Source organism: Rattus norvegicus, chromosome 5, assembly GCF_036323735.1.
Source record: "Rattus norvegicus strain BN/NHsdMcwi chromosome 5, GRCr8, whole genome shotgun sequence".
In the NCBI taxonomy this organism is placed as follows: domain Eukaryota; kingdom Metazoa; phylum Chordata; class Mammalia; order Rodentia; family Muridae; genus Rattus; species Rattus norvegicus.
This window is the reverse complement of record NC_086023.1, coordinates 10,843,698-10,860,344: the sequence shown is the minus strand read 5'-3', so window position 1 is coordinate 10,860,344 and position 16,647 is coordinate 10,843,698. Positions and strand designations below refer to the sequence as shown.

Here is a 16,647-nt window from a genome sequence, read left to right as displayed (position 1 = left end):
TGAAATACATACATCCTAACTGTACCGTGAACTCAAAACGGCACAAAAACCAGAACCACTGCACTGCGTCTGAAAATACAGAATATAAGATGGCTGTGGCTGCCCACGCCCTGGAACCCAGCACTCAGGAGGCTGAGACAGAAGGATGGCTGTGAATGTGAGGACAGCCTGGGGGAAAAAAAATAGTCAACTGGAAAATCCTTCGGTTCCTTCCCAAGTAATCCTTGCTTCCACTCCCATGACAGCTGCTGTGTCTCTTCTCCATTGACCGTCGTCATTACTCATCCCCATTCTCCCTCATAGAAACAGAACCGTTCTCTTCGTCTCTCCTCCCTCCCTCCCTCCCTCCCCCTCCCTCTCTTTCTCCCTTCTTTTCTTCTTCCTTTTTTTTTTCCAAGACGAGAATTCTCTGTGTAGCCCTGGCTTTCCTGGATCTCGCTGTGTAGACCAGGGTGGCCTTTAACTCAGAGATCTGCCTGCTTCTGCCTCCTAAGTGCTGGCTGGGAATGAAGGAGGGAGGTACCTAAGACATAAATATGCTTTGGGGAACTGCCAAGACCTTATTAGCTCTTTGATAGGAACAAGTTTTTTTTTTCTTTTTTTCCGGAGCTGGGGACCGAACCCAGGGCCTTGCGCTTCCTAGGTAAGCGCTCTACCACTGAGCTAAATCCCCAACCCAGGAACAAGTTTTTATGGAAGAAAGCAAACAGAAATCAGGGCACACTCTACCCCACAGCAGGGGCCTGAGCTCACTGACAGCCTCTGCACAGTATCACATATGAAGCCCAGAGTTCGATCTCCAGGAAGAATGAACCTCCCTGGGAGTGATGGAGCAGCAGTGAGACATTCTCAGCCAGACTCAGCATTTGGAGTGGCAGCCTTGTGGCGCCAAGCAGGATACCTGCTAGGTCTCTAAGGCTTCCCCACAGGGAAGGCTCTTTCCTGCAAGGAACTGTAGCATCCCCAAGGGCACCTTCAGTTTGCAACCAGATTGTTCTCATACGTTGTTGTTGACAGTCGTGGTCTGTGTAAGTCTTCCATGATGGCTGCTTTGGACTTGTTCAAGTTCATTGGGTTTGGGGCTGTGTTGGTGCCCAGAGCTTCTGCAGTGGAGTCCTGCTTCTGCTAAATGATTGGACAGGACACTTCCCTTAACATCTAGACTGAATGAAAAATAAATAATAAAAAGGGAAGGAAAGGAATATGATTAGTTTTGGCTTTGGCACCAGATGAATGAAATAAAAAGGAAGGCCTTGGCTGCCCCTAGTTGTGGTGGAGAGAAAGTTTAGTATAGATCTGTGGGAGAGCAGAGCCAGAGGCAGGGACATCTGTGAGAGTCAGAGTGGACATGATCAGAATGGACTGTGCTGTGCCATATAGGGAGACGAGAGAGAGGGGAATCGGGTGCAGCAGCCAAGAGGCCCAAAAGTACAAAAGAGGGAAGGTAACCAAAATGGTTGGACTATATAGGGAAGAGCAGGCCAGGCCTCTGGGCTGGAGAGTTCACGGTAGAAGGCTGGGTGTGCAAGCCAGGAGGGCCCTGTAATAGGTGGGGACTGAGGGATGCAGGGAGAACCTGGCAGCAGGTCCTCTTGTTATGCTGAATATCCTCAGCCCCCCCCCCTCCCGGAACTGGGGACCGAACCCAGGGCCTTGCGCTTCCTGGGCAAGCGCTCTACCACTGAGCTAAATCCCCAACCCCCTTCCCTTTTCTTTAATAAAATAAAATTTTTATTAAGCATGCATATAGCAGAAATGGCCATTAGACATACTGGTTTAGTTTTTGTCTCTTTTAGAAAAGGAGTATCGTACCACTTAAGTACCGAAATGGATGGATGGAGAGGTTCAGGATCTAACCTAACTCAACTACAGGTAAGCTCTGGTTTATTAAGTGGCTGGGACTGGGTCCAAAAAGGTTCTAAAGCTACAGTTAAGAGCTACAGCCTCAGGGCTGGGGATTTAGCTCAGTGGTAGAGCGCTTACCTAGGAAGCGCAAGGCCCTGGGTTCGGTCCCCAGCTCCGAAAAAAAAAAAAAAAAAAAAGAACCAAAAAAAAAAAAAAAAAAAGAAGAAGAAGAAAGAGCTACAGCCTCTGGCAAGGTAAATAAACCCTTTGTTCCTGGAGAGGGGTGGGAGGGGTCATCACAATAAACTATGGGGGAGGGAGGGCTTCAAGCAGCTAAGTGGAAACACCTAAGACCGGGTTAGCTCATTAACAAGTGTTAACAGTTTAGCTTGAGTTACCCCCAGGACAGGGAGGTGTCGGAGATCCTGTAAGAGGTCTGCTTCTGCTTATCTTCCCAGAAGGCGCTGTTGCCAAGGTCATGAGTCTGGTCCCCAAGTAAGTAGCTTTAAGGAAGGTGGAAAGCTGTGGTCTAGAACCCCTGTAAATCCAGCAGTTTTTTCAGTAGCTTGTTTCTCTCAGTGAAAAAGAGGCTTGACTGAGCCAAAGAAAATGAGCCTTTGAAAGAATTATTGAGGTTTCATGGGACACTACAGTCTTTTGCACTAAAGTATTCAGGATAAATAGAATTTCTTTTTAGTGAATTTCTAAATTTTGTTTTTTCAGTGTTGGGACTTGAACAAGGGGCCCTGTGCACACGAATACTACTTTGTCATTGAGTGTGTTGGCTAGTGTTTGTCCCCTTGACACAGCCTGGAGTTGTTTTGGAAGAGGAAATCTCAAGTGACCAAATTTCTCCGACGGTCGAGTGCATTTTCTTAGTGATTGGTGTTGGAAAAGCCAGCCTAATGTGTGTCAGGGTCTCTCCTGGGCTGGTGGGCTGGGCACTGTAAGAAAGTCTGCTGGGCAAACCACAGGGCAAGACAGCGAATAGCACTCCTCTGCTGCCTCCAGTTTCTGCTTCCAGGATCCTGTCTTGTATGAGCTCCTCTGACTTCCCCACCGATGGAGAGCGCACCCAAGAGTCATAAAGGGCAACAAACCCTTCCCTCCCTCTGCTTTGCTCATGGTGTTCTCACAGCTATAGAAACCTTGGCACTGGACTATTCTCCTGCAAGCTTCATTGTACACATGAACGTTTCTGACGGCCTCTGGCTGCAGGCAAGCGGCCCAGCAAAGGGTGAGCCTCTGCCTCGGACACAGGAGCAGAGGGTGCACTGGGCTTGCTTTTGCTTGTTTGCTTTTAATCTGCATCTCCTGCATCTCCACAACAGTCAATCAGGCCCGCTGGGCACAGCTGACACCCTACAAATTCAGTCTTCAGCCCATAGAAAATGTTAGAACTGCTGCAGGAGCCTGCTGAGAAGCAAGCCTTCAGAGACTACAGAGTCTGGGCTCTGGCCAAGCATTCTCTTCAGGAAAAACTGAAGACATCAGAATGCAGCTCTCAGCCAGCTCACTTAGCAGAGGAAAGACTGCTGCCAAGATCTGCCCAGGCTTGGAGGCTTCCTACACGTGAGGCTTCTGCCCTAGGCAGGGGACTTGCCTAAGCCAATCTTCCAGGTTCCTTTAGGGGCTTCAGGAAATAGTAACTTCTTCAAAGATTTCACACGTCAGCGGCCATGAGTACACACATACCTGGCTAGGATCAGAAACAGAAGATCCTCAGGGCATAGTCCCACATGACTTTGATCCCAGTAGTAGGGAGGCAGAGGCAGGCAGAGCTGACTGCAAGGCCAGTTTGGTCTACATAGTGAGTTCTAAGACATCCAGGGCTATGTAGAAAGATCTTGTGCCCAACACACCCCCCCCCCCCCAAATAAAATAAACACACAAAAAACACCCAATCCAAAACAACAGCAAAATAAGAGCCTCAGTCACTGATACACATACACACACACACACACACACACACACACACACACACACACACGCACATTTCTAGTTACTGGATATCAGTCAGCACAGGTATACATAGGGCCTCTGATTTACTGAGCCTGGCTATAGGCCAGTGACTTTTGTTTGTTTGTATTGAGTTGTGGTTTCACATAGCCTAGGCTGCCCTCTCAAGCTTGCTGTGTAACCAGTGCTGGCCTTAAACCCCCAATCTACTTGCTTCTCTGCTTTCTGAGTGCCGGGATTGCAAACTCGCATCACCCTGGCCTGTGCACTGCTGCTTTGGGACAACCTCAGCTACAGGTAGCAAACCCCAGGGGTTGTTTTGGCTTCGCTGCCCTTACATAGTTGCCTCTGGAAAGTCAAGGGAACAAGGTGTTGCTGTGTACTGGACTCAGAGGACTCCAATTGGACAACTTCCTCTTCCTCCTCCTCCTTCCTGCCATCCTGGGCTGGGGATCCTGAATTGTACAAAGAAGGCAGCCAAGGAGCCAGGAAGAGCAAGCCTTTCTCTGCGGTCTCTGCTCCAGTTCTCGCCCTGACCTTTCCTCAGTGATGAGATGTAAGATAAATCATCCCCTTTGGCCAATGTTTTCTCACAGCAACAGAGAAGCAAAGTAGACCAACAGCCAGCTTGGGAGGGAGGCAGTGGGGGAGAAAGAACTGTTCCTGCTCAGGGTGGTTAGAATTCTCCTCTGGGGGAAGGCCCTGTACCCTGAAGAGTAAAGCAGACATCTGGGGCCATGTTGTAAAAATATAAAAATAAAAAAGTACAGCTGTCTTTTACCCCACTAGGTTCAGCACCGCGGTGCCCCAAGATAATCTGCTAGATACCTTGGCGGAAACACATCCCAACTCTGCAGTGGCCCAGACCAGCCACCCCCTACGCCATTACACTTAAATCTACACATGAAAGAACACACAACACAATAATCTTTGACCCAATTCGTAAGATATAATTGCCCACTTAAACATACAAAGCCCAGTACCGTCCATCCCTTAAGAACATTGATAACAACCTGTAAATACACAGAACGAGATCTTTACATCATCCTCCATGTCCTGCCCCGGCTTCTCCACTTCTCTCCCTCCAGTCTCCCTTCCTTTTCGTTTCAGTCTCCTCCTCTTCCTTCAAACTTCTCTCCCGCCCATCCTTCCTTCTCCTCCAATGACAGGCCTCCTTCTATCCTGTACCTGCCCCTCACCTGTACTTTACAAATTCAATAGGGAGAAGGTTCTGGTGAAATCACCTGAGTCCTGAGTATGTGACTAGGCAGCAGTCCTTGGGCAGTGGAATTAGCATCAAAATACAGATAACTCCAGGGCAAAGCACAACAGGCCCAGGCTAGGGAAACCGTAGTGTTTGAAGGAAAAGACCAGGGACCAGAAACCGCCCAGTAAGTCTTCAGCTCTACGCTCTGGGGATGCCAGCCTCGTTGCGGTGCTCCCTCTTCTGGTCACCGGCTGAGGCTCATTTAGCTTAGTGTTTGGGGCCCCCCAGTGGGCAAGCGTTCTGATGTCGCGCTGGGTTCGCTGCCCTCGGAATGTGTATTCTAAGCTTAAAGGTCAGAGCAACCCTGATCTGTCCGTAGTGAAACACCTCATCGCTGGACACATCGAGAGGCTCTGTCTTGGCCACGGGGGCCACTTGATTCCTGTGGCAGCTATGTCTGTAGGGGCTGATGAAGAAGTCTTCCTGTGTCTCCCTCGCTCTGTGGTGCTGTCCTGGTTTCGGATGTTTGTGAGTGGCATGAATGTGCCCACAGGCACCTGTGCAGACCAGAGGATGGGCTGGTTGGCTTTATGTCAACTTGACACAAACTAGAGTCAGAGAGGAGTCTGTAGGGTATTTTCTTAGTGACTAAGGGAGGAGGCCCAGTCCAATGTAGGAGGGGGTCAACCCTTGAGCTAGTGGTCCTGGGTTCTACAAGAAAGCAGGCTGAGCAAGCCGGGGAAGCAGGAAGCAGCACCCTGTGTGGCCTCCGCATCAGCTTGTCCTGCAGGTTCCTGCCCCGCTGACGTCCTTTGCTGATGCACTGTGATGTGGAAGCATGAGCTGAATAAATCATTTCCTCCCCACGTTTGTCATGGTGTCATTACAGCAGCGAGGTCTGAGTAACCCTAACTAGGACAGAGGACAACTTGCAGGAGCCACTCAACCTCCTACCATGTTGTTCGGGGTTGGTGGCAAGTGTCCTGCTGGATCAGGGACAATCATGGAAGACCATTTCTACTTTGTGATGTTGCTGGGCACGCTAACTAGGCAGGAGTAGTTTGGCCACCAGTTTTTTCCTCTGTCGAGCGTTGTCCTTCCTCATTCCCTGTCACCGGTCTCTGGGTACGATTTGTGGGTATCTGATATTTGTGGTTGCAGAATGAGCTAGCAGTGTTTCTCAGAGAGCAACAGCAGATTGACGCAGTACACCTGCAATCTTAGCACCTAGGAGACAGACGCAAGGGAGGTCAAGGCCAAGCTTTGCTACTCAGTGAGTTTCAGATGGGGCTGAAGGAGGAAGCCAGAAGAGATGAAAATCAGTACCTTTTGTAAGCAACCGTGCAGTGGGGTGTGGCAGCTTCTGTAAAGTATTAGAGAAAATGTTTCTGCTTGACCAATATCCGAAAAAAGGCAAAGTGGACGGTCTGCCCGGGGCTGGAGAGCGGCTCTGCAGGGGTCTGCGCAGCTGCTCACTTCTGGTACTTCAAAGGCACTACTCCCTGCTGCCAGCCCTTTCTGGGCCACCATCTGCAATGGTCAGTGTTCTCCTCCATCCCAGAGAAGGAAAAAACAAACTGGGTCCCTAGTATTGCATGCAATTTAGGACCTTGGTTGGAGACGCCGTAGTTAACACTATTCACCTCTTGGTACCAAACCAACCCCAGTAAACCAGAACACAGAACGTGCCATCTTCATGAACAGGCTGTGGGCTAGGGAAGGGAGGATGGCTCAGCTGCTAAAGGTGCTTACTTGCCAGGCCCGGTGACCTTGGGTCCCATCTCCAGGACCCATATAGTGGAGGGAGAGAGTGGACTCCTGAAAGTTGACCTCTGGCCACCACAGGTGTGCACATACACTAAGTGTGAAGTTTGTGACTTGGGACTGTAACGGTATTCGGAGTAGGGAACACACAGGCCTCATCTGCCATACAGTGTTAAGTAATGTCAACTAGGACATACTTCCTTGGCTTCTCTGGGAGATGTTAGAGTGCTGTAACCGCCCCTTCCATTTGTAAAATGTACTTTTAATCATGTGGATGAGTGTTCCTCTGTGCAGACATGTGCACCTGAGTGCAGTGTCTTTGGAGGCCACAGGAGGGCACTGGAACCCCAGAAAATAGTTACAGGCGGTTGCCAGCCATCTCTCCAGTTGCAAGAAATTCCTTTTTTCTTGTTTTTTTCCCCCAACAACCCTGGCTGTCCTAGAACTTGCTCTATAGGTGGATCCACCAGCCTCTGCCTCTCGAGTGCTGGGATTAAAGGTACCACCATGACCAGCCCAGGGAGTCCTTGAAAGACAAGGTCATTACTTTTCTAAAGTGTTCTGTGTCTACGGGTGCTGTCTGCATGGAAACGGCATCACGAGTGGTCTGAGCCACAAGAAGGGGTCACGTCTCCTGCAACTGGTGTCAGATGATTCTGGGATGATTTTTGGATGTGGAGGCTGGGAATTGAACCTGGGCCTTTTGACCGAGCAGCTGGCAGCTCTCAGATACTTTTAAGTTTAAACTACAAAAGAAGATACCATGTCACCACATTAAAATCTCTAAGCCATGTAAAACCCGAAGAAGGCATTGAAATTTATTAAACGATGCAGTAACAACGGATTCTTTATTTACAATAGCATTATTTAACATCAAAGAAGCAAAGAGCATCAGCGAAGCAATAGTAACTTGCATAAATGTATTTAAAATCTCTGAATATATCCACCTTTGCATAAACTGCTCACACTAGAAATACAAACATCGATGTAGATGAACAAAGTGATGTTCAGAGCCAACTCTGTTTTGAAAATAAATCACAACCTGAAACACTGTGAGCTTTCTCCTGAAGAACCATAGTTAATATATTGCTTAATTTTACCCTTGTATAATCTTTTCATATACACATATCTCAGATGCAACTTCATGAGGAACTGTACAAATAAAACCCACAAATGACAAAGGAAGAGAGACAGGTAAATGTTTGAAGAGATGGGTCCTCATCACTGCTCAATAACATATGGGTTGGCGGTGACGTACTTATTCAAAAATTGTACACAATTCACTATACAAATATAATACATTGGACAGCTATGTAGGAATATACAAGACTTAAAAACAGATCTAAGGCATTATGCTAGGTTTTAGCATTTTGAGGTTCTTGCACATAGCTTTTACCTGTAGTAAGAAACTTAAAAGATTTTGTTTTAGTCTATAAAGAAACACCAGGGAGAAAGTTCTAATTAAAATCGAAGCCACTACAGTATTTTCTTTTGTGCAGAGAATGCTTTGCTCTTCGGCAGCAAGACTACCATACAAACACTAGAAAATTTTAAATTCACACCAACAGTTAATGGCTTAAGTTGCATTTCAAAATTGATTGTGTGTCTTTGGGTTCTGCAAGCGGATCTGCGCCTCCAGTTCATGTGTCAGACCCAGATGAACTCCGTTTTAAACACAGATTCAAAATGGCGTCCTAAACTGCAAAAAACCATTGCTTTCAATCATTACACTGTAAGAGATACACATGTGTGCGTGTGTGTGTGTGTGTGCGCGCGTGCGCGCGCGCGCGCGCGCGCGCGCGTGTTGGGTGTTTTCATCTTTGAACAAATCGGTTGCAGTAACACAGCTCACTTTGCTTTTAAAACTCATCATGTTCCATGAACACGTAAATGGATGTTACAACCAAGATGAGGTGTGTGCACTTTTCACATTATGCTCTTCACATTGAGTGATCTAAGAAAACACTGATTCTATGCTCTGTCAAACAAAGCCAAGTGCACATGTACAGTGCAGAGCGAGCAATACTGATGGAAGAGGCTGGGTTGGCATTAGCTTCTGAGGACATGATCAGAGGACTCCTTCCTGACTTGATCCTCCTGACTGGATGGAACCCAGTGTGGCTGCTCTGACCTGTGAGAGGATTTCCCCTCTTCCTGTCATGATCATGGGCTACTCTGACTGCTGGGTCGGAACCCTTGTCTGGTTTGGGGTCAACATTAGAAAACAGTGGTAGAGTGAATGACCGCTGAAAGGTAAGATAGTGTGGCTGGTGTTAGAGTGAGATGGGATTTAATACAAACCAAACCAAACCAAACCAAACCAAACCAAACCAAACCAAACCAAACCAAACCAAACCAAACCTGCTTTAAATTCCATTTTCTCTTGTGCTGTGTGAAGCTAAAAGTTATCGCCTACCTCACATTTTGCTCAGTAGTGTACCCCCCGGGGCGGGGCCTGGAGTTCTGGGCCACGTCTGCCACTCTGCAGCACAGATGTGCAACCCAATGGTTCAGTGGAGAAAAAGTGGAGTCTCGAGCAGACACGTGAACTGGCGGCCAACTGGGAAGTGTTGTTCCTCTCTGCACTGAGATTTCTCTCAATGTGGAAAAAGGTATCGAAATGCAAATTTCCAGAAAGTTCCTTAGCACGGAGCAACACTTTTAGATGGTTTACTATTTTCTTTGGGTCATATCTCTGTCTATATTTCTACAACCTGTAGAAATATAGGGAGATATACATATAAATAGGGTAGTTTATGTTTTTCACCCTGCCAGGAATAAACAAACAAATTTCAAGGAAAAACTTCTCTGTCCCTAGAAAGCTTGGATAATGAGACATTATAAAATGCTTTGTTTTTAGACATCAAAAAGATATCACTTTGAAATTCAGGTAAGAAAGTGTGTGTGTGTCAGGGTTGGGGAGGATTGAGAAGGTCTCATTTCTGGGTACTGCAGCTGTCTCAAACGACACCAACTGATAAAGGTTATCCCCAACGCTGGGCAAGAAAAGCAACCTTCAAAGTGGGCTGCTTAGTAATGTAGTCTTTCTAAGGTTTATTAAGAAAGAATATAAACATATAAAATCAAGACTTGGTTCCTACAGCGGCTGCATATTATATAGATTAGATACATGATTCATGAGCAGAATCTCAAGGTTTAGAAAATAAAAGGTCTTAAGTCTACAAATCAGGTCTAATCAAGGCATTGGCTGCCTTTACAAAACACCTTTAGGAGACAATGCTATGAAGATATCTAATTTAATACTGAAGTACCTCATTGTTTGAGTCAATCCCACAATATGTATACCTCACAAAATTATACAGTTAAAACACTTAAGTTCAGAACTTAAATTATTGCTCGTTGACATATAAACTGGATTTTTATGTACCTTACAAAACTTCGGCTTAGTCAGCACTGCTAGAAAACAAAATTAAAAACAAAAAAACCCCACATGGCAGAGGTTAGATCTGTCGTGACGCCTGCTGCCGATTTCATCAGTATGTTCTCTCGTTTTGGAGGCCTGAGCTGATGGGGCAGCCCAGGCTTCCTAAGCAGGTGTCACAGCCTGACTGGCATTCCATGTCTACTTTGTTCCTCTCCCTGACAGGAAATGCACGGTCACTGGGGAGCTGCTGCAAGTGGCTGGCACAACACTGAGAGAAGCAAAGGGCTTCCCTGGTCTCTATGGTGGATGCTGTTGTTGATGTTTTTGTTTTAAAGGAATGAAAGAGGGAGGGACGAGAGAAGGCGGAGAGGGGAAGGGAGGAGAGGCCAATCAAACTATCTGATGGATCTAAAAACAATTTAGAAATAAATATTTCCGGGTTGGGGATTTAGCTCAGTGGTAGAGCGCTTGCCTAGCAAGCGCAAGGCCCTGGGTTCGGTCCCCAGCTCTGAAAAAAAAAAAAAAAGAAAAAGAAACAAATATTTCCTTTTGATTCATGATTTCGGGGAAACTAGTTTGTTTTTAACAAAGAAAAATGGGAACAGATACTTGTTAATGTGAGCGGCTTCTCTCAGTCTTGGCTGCTGGAGATGGAACTCTGCCTGTGTCAGCTGTCCCTGACTAGGTGTGTCAGCACACAGTGCTGTCCACAGTGTCCCCTGCCTCCATCCCGACCAAATGCAGACTGTAAGCCTAGAACACCTTGTGCTGGACTGTGGTACAAAATTCCTTTCTTTCTCTAGGTAAGATCACAATCTTTTACACTGCACTGAATAGCCACGGAAAACAAAGCAAGAAACCAGTGTCTGGAGCTGAACAGGAACAGAACAAGAGCGTGGTTCTCCAAATACACACATTTAAATACATTCAATCTGAATGGGGATGGAGTCGGCCTGTGGACGTTTACTGCAGGAGATCTAAGTTGCACTACGGTGAATGCAGTGAACAGACTGCGGGTTGGTCTGGAGGTGAGCTGCAGGCTGCCAGTCAGGAGAGGCAGCTCTTCCGGTGGCGCCAAGCCAGCAGGCTCTATGCTGCTGCGAGCCAGGGCCCAACTGTCTGCTGATGTGTCCTGGAGAACTGGTGGTGGGTCAGGTGGGTCAACACAAGGACGCAGTTCTCCAGACTGCTAAAGGTTTTGTAAGCCCAGAAGAAAGACGCAGACAGCTTCCCCAGGGTCAGCAGTATTTCTGAAGGGAAACAGACGAAAGGCAGGGTGAGGACATGGGTCTTTCTGCTGCCAGCCGGGCCTATCACACTCTCCACTCCCTCGCACTACCACACTGCAATATCAAGAGTGTTTTAAAAAATGGAAGCAACACAGTGATCATCACAGACCGAAACACCAGCTTATTCTAGGCGACAGGGGTCCCAAAGGTCCACATTCAATGAGTAGATGTGCTTCTGACACGGGAAGGCAGATGGTGCTGTTCCTAACTGAAGGAGGCTCAACACACCAGTGTGACACTTCCTGCAGGCTGCGTCAGTCAGGAGGACCATCGGCCTCTATAGAATGACTTCTGCCTCTCTTACCAAGGACGTCCTCCAGCCAGGCGTGGTGGCATATGTCCATGGCGCCGGCACTCAGGAGGTGCAGGCGCAACCGTAAGTTCACCCATACTTACATACTTAGCTTGCTCGTGTGCAGGCGTGCGCAGGCGTGTGCAGGCACGTGCTATGGAGAAAGGCTGACACCTGCCATCTTTCTCCATCACCCTCTACCTCGGTCTTGGAGGCACGGTATCACTGGACCTAAAGCCCCTTGAATCAGCTAGGCTGCTAGCCTGTTTCTCCTCTCCTCCCTTAGTTGGGAACTGGGGATTTTAACTGAGATCCTTATGTTTGTGTAGCAAGCACTTTACCCACTGAGTACCTCCCCAGCTCAAGAATATTACTCTGACATCTTAAAAAATGTGTTTGCTTTTGCGATAGGTTCTAAGGAGTCCTGGTTATCTCGGGACTCATCATGCAGATCAGGCTGGTCTCGGTTTCACAAAGATCCTCCTCCTTTGTCTCCCAAGTGCTGGGATTAACGGCGTGTACCACCACTGTGCCTTGCTTCTTTTGACTTAAAAAAAAAAAAGATTATTTGATGTTTCATTTTTAATTTGTATGTGTCCAGAAAAGGGTGTCAGAACCCGTGGAAGTAGTTACAGGTAGCTGCGAGTCACTGACCTGCTGTAGAGAACTCAGCTTTGGTCCTCTGGAAGAACAGCAGATGCACTGAACCATCTCCCCAGGCCCCCTCCCCACTTTTTAAGACAGGGAATTCTTTATGTAGAACAGGGTGGCCTCTAATTCATAGAGTCCACCTCTCTCTGCTTCCTGAGTACTAGAAATAAAGGCCTGTGTCGGCGCCCCTCCTAGGTTGCTCTTTGTGTCCTAGGTGGGCATGGTCCCCTTGACTTCATTAAGATAAACCCTACTGTCCACTCAGAACCTGGACGACTATGTGCAAGGTTGTACTGAGCTGCAGGTGCTTGAGGACCACTAGAGTATCTGTCTGAGGAGAGGAAGCCAGCCTAGACCGCACACGTGACATGACGGGCATGGACGACATGCTCTGCTGTATGGGATCGAAGCTCCTCCTTCTGGAGGCGAGAAAGCAGAAGACAAAGCAGGGAGATTGCTGGTGCTGCTTGGGGAAAATGGAAGCCTGGGCTCTCTGCTTCAGAGGGCTTGGCTGCCTCAGGCCAGCAGTCGCATGCTGGGTTTAGAGAGGCTGAGCTGTACTCTGCCAGTCTCACAGAGGGATGAGAACCTGCCCTCACAACTCTGGCTGGGCTCCCCTGGCACTTTAAAGTGGGCTGTCCTCTCTGAGTGCCTGATTGTCACCTGCTGTCACTGTGCCTCAGGTAAGCAGAGCCCAGGGTTTAGACTTCTGCTTTTGCTTCTAAGTCACCCTTGAGCTCTTTGTACTCACTTCTTGTGAAAACTATGGCTACAGAGGAGGCATCAGCCCTTGGGAAGTGATAAAGGAACACAAGGTTAGTACAGAATTCCTCCCAGTGTCTGACACTCTTACGGGGTCTGTACATACACAGTAAGATGTGGTAGGCTTAGTGTACCGATCCATCACCTCATAAGGATATGTGTGAGAACAGCTAGACCCTAATCACTGTCAGTATCCATCTCTGAAGCCCATGTCAGGATTAAAAAAAACCAGAAAAGCCACAGTGGAAAAACAAACACACTATTTGCTATTACTGAGAAATGGGCTGGGGTTACTCTAAGCCTGAATACTATTAGTAACGACAACAGGAGTAAGGAAACTCAATATTCATTTATACGACATTTTCTCCATGGGGACCAAGTTATTGTTAGTTCTGAGGTGGACCTGAAAGGTATTTATTTAAGAATGCTATTGTTTTGTGTTATGTGCAGGCACCCATGTGACGGTCAGTGGACAATGGTAAGAGTCGGCTTTCTCTCAACTCTCACTTTTGGGGATTTAATTCAGGTTTCTTCCTGGCCCTTGATTCATTTTTTGAGACTGGATCTCACATAACCTGCGCAGGCTTCAAACTTGCTAATGGTACTGATTTCCTCATTCTCCTGCCTCTGACCGGATAAACCATTTTTTGAGGGCTCGGCACTGAAGTGTCAATCAGTGCGCTAGAAAGAGCTGGGAGCACTTTATAATTCCATTGGTGTGGAACGCTTTCTGTGTAAATAGTTATTTGTCTTTCAAGGTGGGGGTCTTTTTGTTGTTGTTCTAAGACAGGGTAACGAGCAGCGCGGGCTGGTCTTAAGCTGTCTGTATAGCTGACCTTGAGCTTGACTCTCCCAACTCTCCTCTCCAGAGCCATCATGCACCGCCCACCATACCTGCTGTTTCTGAAGTACACGATACCCCCTGACCCCAGCATTTCCTAGGCCGAGGCAGGCAGAGGCACAGTGGCCTTCACAACCTTCCAGCCACCCTACGGCGCACTCTGGGCTGCCGCTGCTTACCCGAGACCCATCTCCCTCCTGCTTGATCATGTCCATTCCAGGCAGTTGGTTTGTGGTGAAAAGGCTGCTTCCCCTCAGAGCAGGGTCATTGACCTGGGGACAACACATGACACAGTTTAGGTTTTAGGTCCCTAGGGAAGAGGGACTGCATCCCAGTGGCTCCACAGCCTAACTGCCCTCCATGTGCACACTTTTGGGGTGCAGGAGGCTGAAATCACTCCTTGCCTTCAGAAGCAAATTTTATTTGCACGTTTTCATTTATGTCCTGTTTTTTTATTTTTTCGCTGGTTCAAATCAGGCTGGTGACTCAATGCTGTGAGTGTGAAGCATCTGAGACGTCTCTGCTACTCAGGCAAGCTGTGAGTTAGCAGGAGCGCCTCGAGAACGCCCGCACAGCCCGGGCTTCCGTAAGCGGACTGCACAAACAGCTACTCATCAGCGCCTGCGCATCTCTTACATGTATGTGTGTGGTGGGTGCGTGTGTGTCTATGTGGCGGGAGTGTGAAGGCAGAGCTCAGATCTGTCTCACGGGGTCCCGGGGACCACACTCGGGGTGGCAGGTGCTTTTATTCATGGACCAGCCCACGAGTGCTGAGAATGATTTTCCAGGAGACACGCTGCAGTTGTCTGTCATCCTGGGTGGCCTGGCCAATGACTGTGCTCTGTTCCATGTCTCTGTGCCTCACTTGGGATGCAGGCCTGAGAGAGCAGAGGCTGCTCCTGCCCACTGTGTGGGTCTTCACAGCAAGCTCCCATCTTCTTCTTCCTTCCTCTCTCACGGTCTCGTGGAGTCCAGGCTGGCCTAGAACTAACTAAAGTCACCACACCTGCCACGTAAAGGCAGACTTTAAAGACTATCCAGAAAAACCCCACGGCACCGGGAGCGGACACGGAGGGAACAAAAGTGTCAGCACAGTGGCACTGTGAGTGACTGGCTGGCAGGCAGTGTGGCCCATGTTTAACCTACGCTGAAAAAAGCTGGTTTTGTTTTGTTTTATTTTGTTTTTTTGAGATAGGACCTCTCTGTGTAGCTCTGCCTGTCCTGGAATGTACTGTATAGACCAGGATGGCCTCAAACTCACAGAGATCCACCTGCCTCTGCCTCCCCACTGCCGGGACTAAAGGTGTGCACCACCATGCCCAGCAACAACTTCCTAACACCTACCACTTCATTTCTAAATCCCACAAATTATAAACAAGGTTAATGATGTGAAAGTTAAGAAATAAAAAACAAGGGGTTGGGGATTTAGCTCAGTGGTAGAGCGCTTGCCTAGCAAGCGCAAGGCCCTGGGTTCGGTCCCCAGCTCCAAAAAAAGAAAAAAGAAAAAAAAAAAAAAAAGAAATAAAAAACAAAACAAAGCAAGAAAAGAGCCCCAACCCATTAGCAGTCAGGGTCCTTCCCAATAGCTCCTACGTCATTAACAAGTCTTTCTGTTAAATCTCACTGGCACAGGCAAAAATAAGGTGAAAAAACACTTTTCAAAATAGATATGGACTTGGGCATAAACAGATAAGAAGCCAAGAGTAGAAAGCTATGAGCTGCTTCTCTGAGTTCTTACCTGCTCAGGACCCATGGAGGACAGCCCTGATGTAGGCACGGAGGTCACTGAGGTCATGCTCATCTGGCCTGTCATCTGGTTCATGTTGCTCAAGCCAGCCGTGTTGGTTGCCATGGACACGTTGATGTTCATGTTGTTATTGTACATGCTGGTGTTCGCTTGTTGCCCAAAGTGTGGTGGGGACTGTTGTGAGAACATGCTGGAACACGGGAGAAGGGGTTAGTCTGACGTAAAGCCCTGAGGCGGTCTTGGGCACTTGCTCTAGAATGAATGTTGGAACCCAGGGCAGACCAGCCTGGGCCTGGTGAGAAGCCTTAGGCTTGCTTCTTCCCTTGAACACACTGCTGAGAAGCTCACGCCCTCCTAGCTGCCGGGGGCCTGCTGTTCGCTTCTTATCATGTGCACTGAGAAAGCCTGGTTGTGTGCTACCGCCGTGCGCAGGAGCTCTACAGTCAGGAGGGGTATCTGCCTAGAGGTATTGCTTTTGCTCCAAACAAGAGGTGCTGTGCTAGGCTTCTGTGACCCTGTTGACTTCTGCTAAAGAGTAAGCTGGCCTTTTGGCAGTTAATTTGCTATTGCTTGCTCAAGCAAATACAGTTTTAAAAACATGGATGGAAGGGATGGTTATTCTGCAGAGCACTCCCAAGAGGGACCGTTTGTGTCAGACTCAGTAATATGCTGTACCTGTTTCCGCCCATGCTTCCCTGTGCCCATCCGTTCATGTCTGAGGCGGGCTGGTAGGCTGGGTTGGCCTGAGACTGCTGCATCATGGGACTCTGCGTATGTGCCATCCGGGGAGACATTAGAGGACTCTGGGGAGTTGTAGCTCCAGTAAAGCCAGGATCAGGTTGCTGACTTATTCCTTAAAAATAAAAAGAAGTCCAGAGGAGATTGTTAGCTATGTCAGAGAGAAC

The 16,647-nt window shown here is 48.0% G+C and overlaps 1 protein-coding gene across 10 annotated transcripts in view; it reads right to left on the bottom strand.

Annotated features, from left to right (window-relative positions):
- Positions 1–7,568: 7,568 nt before the first annotated feature.
- Ncoa2 (nuclear receptor coactivator 2) overlaps positions 7,569–16,647 on the bottom strand; it is a 234,065-nt gene continuing 224,986 nt past the window's right edge. For all 10 annotated transcript variants that reach the window (XM_006237744.5, XM_039110853.2, NM_031822.2 and 7 more), the window contains 4 exon segments: positions 16,418–16,595; positions 15,734–15,932; positions 14,175–14,267; positions 7,569–11,410 (listed from right to left, as the gene is read on the bottom strand). In XM_006237744.5, coding sequence (XP_006237806.1) covers positions 11,399–11,410; positions 14,175–14,267; positions 15,734–15,932; positions 16,418–16,595 — 482 coding nt within the window. In that variant the 3' untranslated portion in view covers positions 7,569–11,398.